At 44.5% G+C, this 18,167-nt stretch overlaps 1 protein-coding gene across 3 annotated transcripts in view; it reads right to left on the bottom strand.

The window, feature by feature from the left end:
* Positions 1 to 18,167, bottom strand: part of NTRK3 (neurotrophic receptor tyrosine kinase 3) — a 409,192-nt gene that overhangs the window by 283,795 nt on the left and 107,230 nt on the right. For all 3 annotated transcript variants that reach the window (XM_083411960.1, XM_083411958.1, XM_083411959.1), the window contains exons 2-3: positions 16,528 to 16,602; positions 13,860 to 13,931 (exon numbers count right to left, since the gene is read on the bottom strand). In XM_083411960.1, the coding sequence (XP_083268086.1) occupies positions 13,860 to 13,931; positions 16,528 to 16,602 (147 nt within the window). The remainder of the gene's footprint in view (positions 1 to 13,859; positions 13,932 to 16,527; positions 16,603 to 18,167) is intronic.

Here is an 18,167-nt window from a genome sequence, read left to right as displayed (position 1 = left end):
CTGCCCACCACTTCCATTCTGCAAATTGCCCTCCTTCAGCACCACTTTCCAGAGGAGCTGCACAATGTGTTGTTCCAGACTAAGCTACGGCCTTTTCTATAGCTGGGACGGCAGCTTAAGTGTCGTGATTCAGATGTCCCGTTAGGCAACTTAGAGCAAGCACAAATCTGCCAGAGACAGATTATTTCAAAGCGAAGGAAAACAAAAAACCTCACGCAGCACAACGAGGAGCCACCGAAGGCAGATGGATAAAGCAATTATTAATATTTTAAACGGAGTCCTGACTGCTTGAGATCTGCTTAAAGCATGCACCTCAGTACGTAATTACACGGCCTTAATTTGTTTTCCTGAATGCACCATAAATAAAACGCCGAGCAGAGTCACGCACCTAACAACAGGCTGGCAAAGAACAGTGTTTAGAAATAATTGGAGCCTGTCATCAAATGGTTTGCTGCAGTGGCAGTGATGAGCACCATTTCTGAAAAAGAATGGAAGTGTGGTGTTGGTGCAAGACTTCAGAAGTATGCCTTTAAATACCAGCATCAAATGCAGAGAGTTTTTATTGCACTCAGGTCCTGAATGTAGGCTTCCCATAGGCATCTAGTTGGCCACTATGAGAAGAGAATGCTGGACTAGATGGGACTGTGGTTTGACCCAGCAAGGCTCTTCCAGACCCTCCAAATGTCTCTATTTTCAAGGGAGAGTTGCGAATTTACAGAAGCCGTCCCAGTTTCTGCTTTGATCCCAGAATGCCACGCTTTTCCTTGGGACGTCCCTATTTTAATCAGAGAAATGTTGGAGTGTAGGTGACCCCCTGAGCCAAGGAGATAAGTAACTAGACAACCTTTAGAAAACATCTGAAGACAGCCCTGCAAATGAAAGTTTTTAAATGTTTGATATTTTATTATGTTTTTATACATGTTGGAAGCTGCCCAGAGTGGCTTGGGCAACCCAGGCAGATGGGTGAGGTTGTTGTTGTTCTAAAAAAATGTTTAGGGGTACTCTCATTTTGACTCAAGAAAATCACCATTTTATAGTTCAAATCAGGAAAAATAAATACAGTAAATGGGCAAAAGTACAAAGATTCACAAAATGTTTACTACTACTACTACTTGTTATTGTTGTTGTTGTTATTATTATTAAATAGGGCATCCATAGTTTCATCAGAGAGGGTACTCTTTTTTGTTGTTATGGGGTTTAGAACCACAAGATCTAGCAATGGCTGCCAACTTGGATGTCTTTAAAATAGGATCAGACAAATCCATGGAGGACAAGCCTGTCATTACTAGCCAGACACGCTGAGTTGCCGCCAATGTTGGGGAGGTGCCAGTTGTGTGTGCATGACGTTACACATACGATGCCCCCCAACCCAGCCAGGATGACTCAGCCCGCCACCCACCCACCCACTCCCACCAGCCACTTTACCATCATGAAAGGAACATGCCAGGGGGGAGACTCTTCACCCTTCTGCATCCCTGGCACAGGTTGTACCAAGGCAAAGATGCTTCGTACTGGCATGTCACTGGCAGAGATTGTCAGAGCACTTTCTTGGAAGGCGCCCTGGCGATCATCGAAGGGATGTGTCAGGGCAAACATGCTTCACCCTGGCGTGTCCCTTTGAGGATCACCACAGAATTTTTTTCGGAAGTGGGGCCCTCCTAGAAAATATTGTGGGGCCCTGCCCCCCCCCCCCAATGATGCCCCTGCTACTGGGCATAATGGCTATGCTCTAACTCAACTGTAGGAGATATCTGAATACCAGCGGCTGGTTGGGAACAGTGCTGTTGTGCTCCAGTCCTGCTTGCAAGACAGGTCTCGCAGGTCTCTGGCATGTCTTAAACAAGCACAAGTCTGCGTCAAATGCTATCTGCGGAATCCTGAAGAAATGGTTTTTGTTAAAGCAGAGCAGCCTAAGATGTTTTTAAAAAGTAAAAGACTGATATGGGGCTAACTCAGCACATCTTAATTAGTCTAAGGTAGGAACGAGCATCTCTCTCTCCCTCTCTCTCTCTGTCTCTTGCTCTCTCTCAAAAATATGAAACTAATATGGATTTTGGAGCTTTGTTTGTCACCTGCATTGTCCTAATATGGTTTATGTTGCAAATGTTCCCGCACAAAAACTCCTGGACCCATTGGTCTGTAATTTGGCAAGCTTAATCCACTCTGGAGGGGCTTGCGTGCTTGTAAATTTAAAGCCATTTTTAGATTCCCTATTATAGCAAATAAGGAACAGAGCTTTTCTTTAGACGGAGTGGTTCAGCACTTGAGACACAGATTGAAATGGAAAGAGCACAGAGCAGAATTTTTAAAATGCAAATATAGCTAGGCGAACATTGATGGCTTTGCTCACCCATAACATCTACACAGTTCAAAACTCATACACTATCATTTTTTCCTCTACAGTCACAGGAACTGTAAAGTGGCTATGGATCTCCCTTCTTCTCCTTACCTGCCAGAGGCCCTGGGAATTGTGGTGTGGCTATAAATTCCCGTTCCTTGAGAAGTGTAGAGTAGCTACAGATCTTCTTTCCCCCCATTCTCTGAGAGCAATAATGTAGCTTTGAATCACTGATGGAGATTTCTCACCACCAAATTATCTTTCCCAGGACTCACCCTCCTTTTTCATATCTCAGTGGTGGAACACATGAGTTGCATGCAAACAGCCTCTGCTTCAGTCCCCAGCATCTCCAGGCACATACCCTCCAACATTTTTCTGATGAAAATAGGGATGTCCCATTCCATAATGATATTTTTACTATTTATAGTAAAACACACATCTTACTGGGTTACCCCAGCCACTCTGGGCGGCTTCCAACATATATAAAAACATAATAAAACATTAAACATTAAAAAAAAACCCTTTCCTGTACAGGATTGCCTTCAGACAGCTTGGGGGTCAGATAATGCCATACCCTCCAACATTTCTCCAATGAAAATAGGGACATCCTGGTCTGAAGCTCAAGATAAAAAAACAAAAATGAAGATCATGGCCACTGGGCCCATCACCTCGTGGCAAATAGAAGGGGAAGAAATGGAGGCGACATTTTACTTTCTTGGGCTCCATGATCACTGCAGATGGTGACAGCAGCCACGAAATTAAGAGACGCCTGCTTCTTGGGAGAAAAGCAATGACGAACCTAGGCAGCATCTTAAAAAGCAGAGACATCACCTTGCCAACAAAGGTCCGTATAGTTAAAGTTGTGGTTTTCCCAGTAGTGATGTATGGAAGTGAGAGCTGGACCATAAAGAAGTCTGAATTGATGCTTTTGAATTATGGTGCTGGAGGAGACTCTTGAGAGTCCCATGGTCTGCAAGAAGATAAAACCTCTCCATTCTGAAGGAAATCAGCCCTGAGTGCTCACTGGAAGGACAGATCCTGAAGCTGAGGCTGCAATACTTTGGCCACCTCATCAGAAGACAAGACTCCCTGGAAAAGACCCTGATGTTGGGAAAGATGGAGGGCACAAGGAGAAGGGGACGACAGAGAATGAGATGGTTGGACAGTGTTCTTGAAGCTACTAACATGAGTTTGACCAAAATGCAGGAGGCAGTGGAAGACAGGAGTGCCTGGCGTGCTCTGGTCCATGGGGTCACGAAGAGTCGGACACGACTAAACAACAACAAAGGAAAAGTGGGACATTCCTGGATCAAATCAGAACCTGGGATGGTTTCTCTAAATCAGGGACATCCCTGGAAAATAGGGGCACTTGGAGGGTCCGCAGGTAGGGCTGAGAAACTGCCCTCTTTGAAACTACAGAGAGTCTCTGCCAATCTGTGTCAGCAATACTGAGCTCAATGGACCAATTGATTAGATTTGGCCGACAATAAATGTGGGAAATGTAAAGAGATTGAAGGTATATTCTTTCACCTTTGGTGGACATGCCCAAGGATTAAGACATTCTGGGAGATGATCTACAATGAAATGAAAAAGGTGTTTAAATATACCTTTCTGAAGAAACTAGAGGCATTTCTCCTGGGCATGGTTGGCCAATTGGTGCTAAAGAAGGACAGAACTTTCTTTATGTATGCAACAATAGCAGCAAGAATACTTATCGCGAAGTATTGGAAGACACAAGATCTACCCACCCGGGAAGAATGGCAGATGAAGTTGATGGACTACATGGAACTGGCAGAAATGACTGGCAGAATCCGAGACCAGAGAGAGGAGTCGGTGGAAGAAGACTGGAAAAAGTTTAAAGATTATTTACAGAAATACTGCAAAATTAATGAATGTTAAAATGTTGGAATGAAGTTATATGGCTAGTAGAAATGTTATAAGGTTTTAAGTATAAATAGATTAATGGAACTTTAAAGGTAAAATAAGGTTAGAATGTCCTAAGATAATTATACGACAGATAACAGAGGAAGATGGAAAGGAATTGCTGAAACATTTGACAGAAGTGGAATACAAAAAGGGAGGTGTGAGGAGGTCGGTGAAATAAGTGAATGAAAGATAAGATATTGAAATTGTTTGAGTGTTTTAAATTGTTTTTGTTTGGTTTTGTTAGTTTAATGTGTTTAGTGTTATGTAGTGTCTTTATATTGTATTGTATTGTTTTTTTCTGTTTTTGTTTGGTTTTGTAGTGTTTAAGTTGTTCAAAAAGTAATAAATATTATTTTAAAAAAAAGAAGATTTGGTTTAAGGAAGAATCCAGTGTTCCTACGAAAGACATAGCTGTGATTGAAAAGATGTAGAAGTAGCAAAATACCCCTAAGGGTGCTGTGTCCTCTCCGCCCTCTCCTGAGATTGCTGCTTGTGCAATCCCGTGGGAACATTGTCCAGATTGCGGCTAAGATGCACATTGAACTGCAGAGCACGAAGCTGCTCCCTTGAAGGCCAGATTGGGACAGTTTCCTTTGATCTCACCAGCTACTGTACTCTGTTCCTGCTGCCCAGAACTCCAGAGAGAGTGATATTTCTGCCAATCCTTTTATCCTCAGCCCCTCTGTGCAGCACCTACGGAAAATGTCAAGCCCTTGGCAAGCTGAGCTCGACGCAGGGCAGCAGCTGGCTGAAAGACGGAAGGGGGACCTCCCAGCGCCAGGCACAGCCTCGCTCCTGGTTTCACGCAGATGATCCTGGGGGTACTGCCAGATGCCCATGTGGCTGACCCTCCGGCTGAATGACAAGGCTGCCAAACTGTAAGAGGGATGGTATTTGGGGGCAGCAAAGCACAGAGCTGGAAGAGGAAACTCTCTGAGAAAGATCCAATTGGAAAAGCAACTTATATGCTGCAGTAATTCAGGCTGTCTAGCAGAGTTGCTTGGCCAATAACGCTGAATAACGACAATGAGGAACTCAGGAAACTGCATCAAAGTGATCGCTTTGATCCATCTAGCTCAGTAATGTCTGCACTGGCTGACAACCCCTATCCAGAGCAGCATTCTTCTTTTATTCTTCTTCTTCTTGGCGTCATTAGTTTACTAGGTAAAGGTAAAGGGATCCCTGATCATTAGGTCCAGTCGTGACCGACTCTGGGGTTGCAGTGCTCATCTCGCCTTATTGGCTGAGGGAGCCGGCGTGCAGCTTCCGGGTCATGTGGCCAGCATGACTAGGCCACTTCTGGCAAAACCAGAGCAATGCACGGAAACGCCGTTTACCTTCCCGCCAGAGCGGTACCTATTTATCTACTTGCACTTTGATGTGCTTTTGAACTGCTAGGTGGGCTGGAGCAGAGACCAAGCAACAGGAGCTCACCCCGTCACGGGGATTCGAACCGGAGACCTTCTGATCGGCAAGTCCTAGGCTCTGTGGTTTAACCCACAGCGCCACCCACTTCCCTTCATTAGTTTACTAATCACCTTCTAAACCAACATCCTGCGGCCATTTAAACATAAGAGGATTAAAAATGGTTAAAAACACAAAAACAACAAATACATTTACAACAAGACTAAAACTCAAGAACGGAGTGCCGGAAACCAATTTTTAGAAAAACTATATTAAATTAAATTTTATTTATATATACCCCACCCATCTGGCTGGGCTTCCCCAGCCACTCTGGGCGGCTTCCAACAAAATATTAAAATACAGTAATGCATCAAACATTAAAAGCTTCCCTAAACAGGGCTGCCTTCAGATGTCTTAATATGTGGTTTATTTGGTAAAATTTGGTAAAATTTGGAAAATCCATCAGAACGATTTGGCAAAAAAGAATAAAGCAAGACTAAAACCCTAGCAAATAGACACTCATGTTCAGGATGCATTTATCTAGCTGGAAGAGCCTACTTGGAAAAAAAGAACGAACACTTCCAGGATTGCAAGAAAATGTGGGTTAGGGAGGTTCTAGATCTCCCATGGCAACCCCTGTCAACAAATCACAATGCATTTTCTCAGACCCAGAACAAATACCTTTATTTGCACAGTAATCTGAAAGTACACCGGAACATCCTCCTCAAAGGAAAACAAGAACATCGTAATTACTTATGTACACTGCTGAGACAAAATCTATTCATCAACAAATAAAAACAAGCTAGACAGATACTTGCATCATGCATCAAAAGCTCTGCAACTTTCCCAGCCTCCAACTATGCTTCCTGTCCTTACACTATTGACCTGTGGGTATTAATGAAGAGTCTGGTGGGGATTAACCCCTAGGGTCTATTCAAATACCTATGAAGAGTGGACAGAATTACGGTTTTCAACAGCAGCAAACAGTCCCCAAACTACATGAGTAAATGAGGCTGTGTGTTTACATCAATATACCCTCCAACATTTCTCTGATGAAAATAGGGACATCCTATTCCATAATAATTTTATTATTTATACCCCCACCCCATCTGACTGGGTAACCCCAGCCACTCTGGACGGCTTCCAACATATATAAAACCATAATAAAACATTAAAGATTGAAAAACACTTCCCTATACAGGACTGTCTTCAGATGTCTTCTAAAGGTTGTATAGTTACTTATCTCCTTGGCTCGGGGCTCACATAACTCCAAAGCCTCCAACATTTCTCCGAGGAAAATAGGCTGATCGCCAAAGAATTGATGCTTTTGAGTTATGGTGCTAAAGGAGACTCTTGAGAGTCCCGTGGACTGATCAAACCTATCCATTCTTAAGGAAATCAACCCTGAGTGCTCACTGGAAGGACAGATCCTGAAGCTGAGGCTTCAATACTTTGGCCACCTCATGAGAAGAGAAGACTCCCTGGAAAAGACCCTGATGTTGGGAAAGATGGAGGGCACAAGGAGAAGGGGACGACAGAGGACGAGATGGTTGGATAGTGTTCTCGGGGCTACCAGCATGAGTTTGACCAAACTGCGAGAGGCAGTGAAAGACAGGAGTGCCTGCCGTGCTTTGGTCCGTGGGGTCACAAAGAGTCCGACATGACTAAATGACTGAACAACAACAATGGAAAAGTGGGACATTCTGAGATCAAATCAGAAACCGGGATGGCTTCAATAAATCCAGGACTGTCCCTGGAAAATAGGGACACTTGGAGGGGCTGCATTAAACATCAGTTTCCACTTTACTTTCAAGAGCCGCACTCCACTGCAAGAAACTTGGCTGCAATCTCCATTCCGTTAGAAGAAAGAACCTAAGGAACAGATAGTCCAAATGGTATTTAAGTGTTGAGGCAGGAGGAGGGAAGATTCAACATAACCAACACGAAGGTTACTGCATCATGACAAGCTCCCTCCCTCTTCATGATCTTTAAGAACCATGGCATGTATTTATTACTGGGGCAGCTTAGTGCTTTTAACAATTTCTGTCCATGCTTTTTTTAACCACCCAGTTGTCTTTTCTTTTCATTTGCAGAGATGGTCTTCTTTTATGTAGGCATGTAAGCGCGCTGTCATCTCAAACGCGCATTTGACTTCCGTTAACACAAGTCTGCAGCGCCAGAATGAACAAGAACCAGTAATTCATCCTGTTCTGCGTGCCTGGCCTTCGCAATCAGGCCTCCCCTTCAAACGATGCCTGCATGTGCTCAGCACCATCCAAGGTTGCAGCTGCTTTGTGGATGAACTTAAAATGAGGGGTGGCCAAGGGGCAGCCAATGCTCTGCAGGCAGCGCTGCTCCCCCCCCCAAGCAATTCTTCTGAGCCCCACATGACCCTGCTGAATCAATGTGTCCTTTAACAAGTCCACAGACAATGCCTTCCACCTGGGAAGATAAGAACAGACCCTCCATGTGTCCCTATTTTCCAGGGACATCCCTGACTTAGAGAAGCCATCCCGGTTTCTGATTTGATCCAGGGATGTCCCACTTTTCCTTAGGATGTCCCTATTTTCATTGGAAAAAATGTTGGGCGGTATGGCGTTATCTGACCCCCCGAGCCGTCTGAAGGCAATCCTGTATAGTGGTACCTCGGGTTAAGTACTTAATTTGTTCCGGAGGTCCGTTTTTAACCTGAAACTGTTCTTAACCTGAAGCACCACTTTAGCTAATGGGGACTCCCGCTGCCGCCGTGCCGCCAGAGCACGATTTCTGTTCTCATCCTGAAGCAAAGTTCTTAACCCAAGGTACAATTTCTGGGTTAGCGGAGTCTGTAACCTGAAGCGTATGTAACCCAAGGTACCACTGTACATAGAAGTTTTTTAATGTTTAATGTTTTATTATGTTTTCATATATCTTGGAAGCTGCTCAGAGTGGCTGGGACAACTCAATATGGGATATAAATAGTAAAATTATCATTACGGATGGGATGTCCCTATTTTCATCAGAGAAATGTTGGAGGGTATATAAGAACACAAGGAGAACTTGCTGGATCAGGGCAGTGGCCCATCTAGTTCAGCATCCTGTTCTCGCAGTGGCTGACCAGATGCCACCAGCAGGAGGACCAGATGCCACCAGCAGGAGGACCAGATGCCACCAGCAGGAGCTAAGGACAACAGCAACTGCATCCCCACTTGTGATTGACAGAGGCTGGTACTTGGAGGCAGACTCAGACTGTGTGGCACGAGCTGCCTTGCTTTCCTGACCTGAACATTTTCACCTGCTCTGCTCCTGGATCTGATCTGGGGCGGGAGGTGCATGAAGGGGGTAGAAGATTGCTTCTGGGGTGGGACGGTCTTTATCAAGGACAAGACAGCCAAAACCACCACTGGCATCCACTGCAAATTTAAGAGCTGTAGCTTTAAGAACTTGAGTTTGCTTTCCCCTCCTCCCTCTCATCCCTTTTTCCTTGTGTGCCATGACTTTTTAGATTATAAGCCTGAGAGCAAGGACCGCCGTAAGAGTGATTTTTTGTAAGCTACTCTGAGAGCCGCTTTCCCCCCTTTTCTTTCATTTTTGCTAAAGGGCAAAGGTAGGCATGGCATCAATAAAAGTCGGGAGCCATTTTCAATTCAGTTTCAGAATCAACACATTCTGTTCTCCATGATCTAACCGATAAAGCTGGGACATTATATTGTATTGTGCACAAGGAAGCCTCAGCATCCACAAAACAGGGCATGTGTCACTTGGGACGGGGGGAGGGGGGCGGAATAGGGGGTGGTGGCCCAGGAAGCATCAGTAAGGGGGAAAAGATCAATATTATTGGACCAGTTGTAGGGAGGGAAAGAGCAACAAACCCCTCAAGAGAATTGTGGAGTGGGAGGAAAAAAACCAATTAATTCCAAGGGGGGAATAAGAACAATTAATTCCAGAAGAGTGGGAATAATCAATTGGGAACTGAACGAGGAGGGGTGAAGGTCTAATACATCTGGAGAGGTTTTCTGCACATGCAGAGAAAATGAGCCATGAATTCCAAAGGGCTTGGGAAGAAGGGAAGAAGCTGATATTGAAAAACCAAAAAGCATTCTCTTTCTGCTTCCTCCCCCTGCTTAATTAGGCCTATGAAAGGATAAGGAGCTGAAGGCAAGGCCAAATGTCTAACAGAGGAGCTCAAAAGCAAGGACTAAGAACATCAGAAAAGCCCTGACAGATCATTCCAAAGGCCTGTCAAGTCCAGCATCTTGCCAATCACATGCCCACGGGAAGCCTGTAAGCAGGACCTGAGCTCAACAACATTTGACTGTTCTGAACCTCCCTTTCGTAAGTCCAATCTTATGGGTGTTTGCTTGGAAATCCCACTGGCCCTACCATTAGGCAAAGTGAGGCAGTTGCCTTAGGTGGCAGGTGCCTAAGGGCAGCAGCTCCTCCCCTCAATCCTCCTGAGTCTCCCAATATGGTTAGATTGTAGTTTAGTCATCAACAGTGTTATCTTCCATGGGTTTGTCTTTCCAACATGCTTTACCCTCTCCTAGTAATATAAGACAAGAAGATCCCTGTTGGAGCCAACCAAAGTTATATCTAGACCAGGATCCTCTGTCTTCCCAGTGGCCAACCGCTGCCTCTGGGAAGCTCTCAGAGTAGCTAGGTGGCAAAAGGGGAGGAGGATGTTGCCTTCCTGTATTGCTTATGGACCTCCCAGAGATATCTGTTTGGTGTTGTGGAAAACAGGGTGCTAAACTAGATTGTTGCAAGGGAGGGGGGTGCCTTGTGCTTTTTTGTAAACTACTTTGAGGTCTCCTACAATCAAGCAGTATATAAATTTTTATGAAACAAATAACTTATACTGAGCCAGATCATTGGTCCATCTGGCTCAATGATATCTACACTGACTGGCAGAAACTCTCCAGGGTTTCAGACCAGGGATGTTTCCAAGTTAATGCTGGGATTGAACCTGGGACCTTCTGCATGCAAAGCATATGCTCTACCATTGACCTACAGGTATTTGATATGGAGCTGCCAAACCTACAGGGCTGACTTGAAGTCTCCAGGTGGCAGGCCTGAATTTTCAGGTAGGAGATGCACACACCTAGACGTACACCAGAGACACACTGTGGGATCTGCCCTCCACTGCTCTCTTTGACCTGGCAGGTCTCTTCTTGTGAGGTTGCTTAGAAAATGAAATAATGTACAGAAGAGAGGGAGGGGAGTGCATGTGTAAGAAAAAGCCGATGGAACAATGTTGTTGTTTAGTCGTTTAGTCATGTCTGACTCTTCGTGACCCCATGGACCAGAGCATGCCAGGCACTCCTGTCTTCCACTGCCTCCCGCAGTTTGGTCAAACTCATGCTGGTAGCTTCGAGAACACTGTCCAACCATCTCGTGCTCTGTCGTCCCCTTCTCCTTGTGCCCTCCGTCTTTCCCAACATCAGGGTCTTTTCCAGGGAGTCTTCTCTTCTCATGAGGTGGACAAAGTATTGGAGCCTCAGCTTCAGGATCTGTCCTTCCAGTGAGCACTCAGGGCTGATTTTCTTCAGAATGGATAGGTTTGATCTCCTTGCAGTCCATGGGACTCTCAAGAGTCTCCTCCAGCACCATAATTCAAAAGCATCATTTCTTCAGTGATCAGCCTTCTTTATGGTCTAGCTCTCACTTCCATACATCACTACTGGGAAAACCATAGCTTTAACTATACAGACCTTTGTTGGCAAGGTGATAGACAAGACTTATCAGAAGGTGGAGGAGAGGGAGGGGGAGTTAAAGTAGCTGGAGAAAGGAAGAGTTGTGCGGATTGGAATTTAGCCTCCAAAATCATTGGGGGCAGTCTTCTAGTCCTCTGTGATTCTTCTACAATGAATGCTTGTACAAATGCGGCTAATCCTTGCACACTCCCACAGAAGTGGTGAAAGAGAGATGTTCAGCAAAACAGATTTGACCTTCTGCATACATACTTTGGGTAAAACCATTCAGGGATACAATTATGCATTCATTTAAAGAAGAAGAAGAAGAAGAAGAAGAAGAAGAAGAAGAAGAAGAAGAAGAAGAAGAAGAAGAAGAAGAAGAAGAATGTTCGCAGCATTTCCGAAGTGTGTGGGATAGGCATTCCTGGCAACAGAATCCAGAGACCAGAATGCCTGGAAAGAAACGACTGTATAAACTTAGCACTGAAGCATGGTAGAGCTGAGTCAAAACCGTTTCAGCTGTTTTGCAAATTGTTGGCAGTGCAATATTACATATATATAAATACCACAAATTGGCAATTTTGACCAAAAAAAAAAAAAAGTGACACAACCTGTTGCTAAACATTTACATTTGGAGAATCACAGCTTGCTGGACTTTGCAATAATTACAGTGGAGATGTCAACAGATCCAATAATGTTAGCAAAAAAAAAAAAAAAGGAGGAGGAGCAGGAGGAGAATTTCTGGATGTATATACTGGGCACATTAACACCATATGGCCTCAACCTGGAAGGTAGTACCAACATCACTTAGCTTCAGCAAATGGATTCCTTCTGAACACCCCCTCTTCAAAGCTCTATAACGGCCACCTTGGAAACAACATCATTTTTATCATAGCAACTGATGAAGGCAGAAGCCCAAATGTTTTGCTATGACAATCAGAATTTCTGTTTTGTTAGTCACTGTAATAAGCATATGGTTTTAGTGATCAGCTGCATCCTTCCAGGATCCAGAAGAAACTTATCAGAAGAGCTGTTTGATGCTTTCAATTCTGCCTGCCCACCCCTTTCTGATTTTCAGTAATTTTTCAGCATTTCTCGCCAAAATGCCCACTTGCTTCTTGACATTCCCATTGCTCTCTTTCATCACCCCTATTCCATTTGGCTCCCTCGTGTTGGACCATCACCACATAGTCCTTGTTTGACTACACTATCCATGTGACTAAATCACAGAACAGGAAGCAGCAGTGACAAGGGGAAAACAATGGTGCCAACAGGATTCGTCAAAACTGAATATCCTCTCAAAATGCTTTTCAGGTAGGGATAGATGGATCAATCTATTTCTAGCCTATTCCATTTTTTCCATATGTTCCTTCATAAGCCTGTTTCACCCACTTCTTGCAGTATTTTTTAAAAATGCATGAAACTTAAACACTTATGTTTATAAAGGCATATGCTAGGGTAAAATTAATTTGTATTTAAATGCACATTTCAAAGTAGTTCAGCCCCACCCGTTTCTTTTAAGTCAAGAACCGCATTGTGAATTTCAGAAAAGCATGAAATCCAATGGATAACTATATTTCGATCCAGGAGGTACAGATCAAAGTCAGTTTGCATCAAAATCCACAGAAATCATATTTCTCAAGCACCCATACTGGGGATGGGGGCAGGGGAGTGGATTCCACCAGAACTAACTGTTCTAATAAAAAAATGGGAAGTGTAGAATATATCTAGAACAACAGTCATTCCACCCAGTTGACCCGCTTCATCCAATACTCCACAGATATGTCTCACTTCCAGAGACTGAATACCATGCATATAGCCCTTGTTTGTGGTCCCAGCTCCTTCCGTTTTCAAGATGCCTTCCAGCTTAGCCTTACACTGTCAAAAAGCCCCTGTATCATCGCTTGGTCCCGGCTCATATGCTTTTCTAACGAGTCAGTAATTAAGAGCGCAAGCTGTCAGCCATGTGCCTGAGGTATGACAGCAGGGAGGAAAAACAGATATTGCCTTGCGTCTCCCGTTCGTTATGTGTTAATGAGAACGGTTTGAGGCTGCATCGCAAATGCCACACTGATACAAGCACCTTGGCCCAGTCTCCCCCCTATCCACCCACCCCCAATGGTATCTCCCCTCCTCTCCTGCCCCCGAACCTCATGCTGAAAGGGAAACTTTCTACTGACCACCTAATGGGTGTTAATGAGGAATCGCTCATTAGTGCCGCAATCAAAGTTGCTTTGGTTATTAAGACACCTAAATCTGCCAGCTGCCCGTGGGGAAAGAATTGTTTGAGGCTCTCCTTTCTCTGACCCCTTTGATTTCCTCCTTTTTCTCCCTCGCTTTGCCTCCCATCCTTTCGCCCCCCTCTCTTTGCTTCTACCCTGCTCCTCTGACTTGTCTGTCCTCAAGCAACTGCGAGAAGAACTTTCCCCCCAAAAAAGCAATTGCACAGCATGGCAGGGAATGTGCAGAGATGGGTCAGTCAGGGGGTTGAAGGAGGGAGGAAAAGCAAACCTACTCACATGTAGTGCAGGTGGGGGTTTTTATCAAATGCTCGTGGCTGGATGCTCCGGAGTCCAGAGTCCATGATTGTCCTGAAAAGAAATGGAAAAGGTCAGCAATAGCGAGGCAGTCAAAGCCCTGTGCTCATTTTGAGGAGGTAGATAGGAACATGCCGTGCCCATTTGAAAGAAGAAATTATGAGACAAGGCCTGGAAACCAGAACAATTCAGGACTGAGGCCCCATTCTCACCTTATACAGTCGTACCTCGGAAGTCGAACAGAGTCCGTTTGACTTCCAAAACGTTCGGAAACCAAAGCATGGCTTCTGATTGGCTGCAGGAAGCTCCTGCAATCAATCGGAAGCCTTGTCATTCCATTCGGCTTCCAAAAATAGTTCACAAACCGGAACACTCACTTCCAGATTTGCGGCGTTCAGGAGCCAAAACGTTCAAGAATTAAGCTGTTCGAAAGCCAAGGTATGACTGTATTTAAAGCACTGTGATACCACTTTAAACACAGCCATGGCTTGACCCAAGGAACTCCAGGAGCTGTAGTTGTCGAGGATGCTGAGAGATGTTAGGCAGCGCCTATCTCCCTCTCAGAACTACAGTTCCCAGAGCTCCCTGGGAAGAGGAACTGTGAAAGGTGACTGTTTGACCATTCTGGGTCCCATCGATTGGCGACTTCAAGGCACCTCCTTGAAAGGCTCTTTGTCTTTACACCTGACTTGGACTGGACAGCCCTTCAAATAGAGGGACAGTACCTTTGGGCCATGGGACATGAGTGGCACTGTGGTCTAAACCACAGAGCATAGGGCTTGCTGATCTGAAGGTTGGTAGTTCAAATCCCCATGATGGGGTGAGCTCCTGTTGTTCAGTCCCAGCTCCTGCCAACCTAGCAGTTCGAAAGCATGTCAAGTGCAAGTAGATAAATAGGTACCGCTCCGGCGGGAAGGTAAACAGCATTTCCGTGCGCTGCCCTGGTTCGCCAGAAGCGGCTTAGTCATGCTAGCCACATGACCTCGGAAGCTGTCCCTCGGCCTATAGAGCGAGATGAGCGCCGCAACCCCAGAGTTGTCTGCAACTTGACCTAATGGTCAGGGGTACCTTTACTTTTACCTTTGGGCCAGGGACATGGGGGTGCCGAACCAGGAGTCTCCTGACCTGCATTCTAATTCTGGCTGCTCCCCAAAGCAACATGTATGCTCCCAGCACAAGAGCATTCAAGAAGCATCCTTTTTCCCCACTCATGAAGGAGCTGAGTCAGTCAAAGCAAGCAGAAGCCCACCACACCACGCCAGCACTAAATCTGGACAAGATCTGAACAAGCAATTTCAGATGCTTACATAGAGAATTCCTTAGGAAGACAGTTGCTTACCAAGGTTAAGTTACAAGGAGGCTCAGCAGAGCCTCCTCCTTTCTGCTGACCTGTGATCAGATGGCAACTATGGGAGGGTTTTGTAAGCAAAAGGTATTTTTAGAACAGGGGTCATTTAGTTCAGGGGTGGGGAACCTATTTCAGCCTAAGGGTTGGATTGAAGCACAAGTGGGCAGAAAAATAAAAAATAAAATAAAATAAAATAAAATAAAGCATGTTCTTTTACTCTCACACATCATTGTCACAAACACCTGTACCAACCAACAATTTTAATAAACCAATTTTATTTCAATATCAAAACAATATTATTAAAGCAAAGATTATGGGATAATGCACACAGTGACTTGCGATCTCAGTCACACGCAGTCTGTAGTCTCTGGCAGTAGGAGTACAATATGGGCATGTCTTTAAGTTAACATCTTACATTAAAAACCTGACAGTACCAAATTATGGAAGGCTTTTCACCAAAGCCAGACTAAACGTCTTTCCTTCTGCAGTGTTGGATGGCAGGTTGAGAGGAGTTCCCTACCAGGACAGACTTTGCTCGTGTGCTCAAGACATCGATTCCATAAAACATATTCTGTTGCACTGTGCAAAATATGAGCAAGCCAGGGCTGCTCCTGGTACCTTTCCCAGGAAAATCAGAGGCTCACTATGTCAGGTTCCTATTGGAAGACCAGACAAATGCTAGAACATTAGCAGTGGCCAAGTTTTTATCGGTGGTTGCAAGAACCGATGATCCCTATATTCTGAACGAAATGCTTGTTTAACCTGGAGGTAGGCTGTATGAATTGTGTATTGCTTTGCAACAATTTGTTGGGTCTCTGGACCGTTGATTGATTGATTGATTGATTGATATTATTTTGATCCAGTGCCTACTCTGTCTATTTGGTAATCCGGCACTGGTGCAAACACAGACTCACAGGCTAGATCTAGACACATCAAAGCAGCGCTGCAAACTTTGTATGAGAAATCGGGTTAGCAAAAATGGAACTCCACAGCGCCATCTGGTGTCACAGTGTTTGAATGCATAAACAACGCATATAAAGCAATTTTTCTTTGCCAATGTAGCTGAATCAACACACACACATATGCGTCTCAAAAGCCCAGGGTAAAGAGGTGTATATTCAGGGTACAATGAAAATGATACAATGAAGGTGCCAGGCACACCTCTTTGACAGGCAATTCCACAACTTAGTGGGCTGCCAACCCCAAACTTCAGAGGGCTCTGGAATAGCCCTGAGGTCCCCCTCTGCTGATCTTAATGCCCAAGAGTGTCCCTAGGGAAGGAAATTTTTCAAACATACTCACAGTCTCTGGAGTCCTGTGTACAGCTCCATATCTACGGCGTTCAGTGTCTGCAAATTCTTCCAAAATTCTATGTGTCTGTGGAGAGAAAAGAGGCAGATTTTAAAGCTGGACTTAGACCCCCATTGACATCAATGGGACAAATGAGTCATGTCTTAAGACCCATTAAATTAAAAGGAAACTATGTTCAACCTAGCCAGGTTCCAACCCAACGAAAACCCGGGTTTTTCTTTAGGAACTACTGTTCTCTCCCACTCCACCCCCATTATTTGCAAATGTATGCAGATTTAATTGATTGATTGATTAACACTCAGACAATTAATTAATTAATAGGTTTTCAAAACTGAGCAGCGGCCACAATGAAAGCTAAGCTTCTTGTGGGGATAAGACAAAGGGATAGACTCACATTTTTCTTTCTTTTTAAATGTAGTGTTTGCTTGTTCCTTCCTATCCCCTCCCCGATTTACAACAGAAAAAAATATTATTTTACTCTTTCTCCCATAAGAGTGTTAAAAAAACCCCACTAGATCAGGCCAAAGGCCTATGACATGGGTAGGCAAACTAAGGCCCTGGCGCCGGATCCGGCCCAATCACTTTATCAATCCGGCCCAGGGACAGTCCAGGAATCAGCTTGTTTTTACTTGAGTAGAATGTGTCCTTTTATTTAAAATGCATCTCTGGGTTATTTGTGGGGCATAGAAATTCATTCATTTATTTTATCAAAATAGTGTCCGCCCCCCACAAGGTCTGAGGGATAATGCACCAGCCCCATTCTGAAAAAGTTTGCTGACCCCTGCCCTTTCTAGCCCAAAATCCTGTTTTCAGTGTGGTCAACCAGATGCCTCTGGGAAGCCCACAAGGAGGACAAAGGCAACTCTCCTCAAGTCATGATCCACAGCAACTGTTATTCATAACATTAACCTAGACGGATCAGTGGTCCAGCTTAGCTCAAGGCAGTTTCCTGTGTCCTGAACCAGCCTTGCCAATGAAGTCGGGAATCTCTGTGGCACCATAAGAAGCTGCGGTGGCTAGAGGGCTTTTAGGATGGTTCCAGGATTTTCAGGGCAGTTGGACTTGCTCTTCCAGGATGCTGGTATTCAAAGATCTTGGCTTCTGGCACAGTCTCTGATTTGAAGGTGGGGACCAACTCTGATTTTAAATAGCCCCACTGCATCTGAGTGGACCTTGAGCAATCATGGAAAGTTTGTACCCTGCCTGCCTTCAAATGTCAACCAAAAATCACAAAGCAGCTTTCATTTCAAAGTACACCCCCAGAACAAAACAAAAATCTTCTGCAAAGTCATTAATATAACAAGATCAAGACATTATAGAATACCAATCAAAACCACCGTTTGGTAGAAAAAGACAACATCACAACAAAGAGATCAATGTTTTAAAAAAATACCCAGTGAAATTTTGGTTTCATCTGCACAATAAATTGAAAGCATTATGATGCCACCTTAAACTGTCCTGACTTCCCCCCAAAGAACCCTAGGAATTGTAATTTGTTAAAGGTGCTGAGAGTTGTTAGAAAACTTGTCACAGAGCTACAGTTACCAGCACCTTTAACAAACTACAGTTCCCAGGATTCTTTGGCGGAAGCGAGGACTCTCAAAGTGACACAGGAGTGCTTGAAATGTATT

Source organism: Podarcis tiliguerta, assembly GCF_965153285.1.
Source record: "Podarcis tiliguerta genome assembly, chromosome: 14".
Taxonomy (NCBI): Eukaryota; Metazoa; Chordata; class Lepidosauria; order Squamata; family Lacertidae; genus Podarcis; species Podarcis tiliguerta.
Note: the sequence above shows the minus strand (reverse complement) of the source record. Positions and strands in the feature narration are given on the sequence as shown.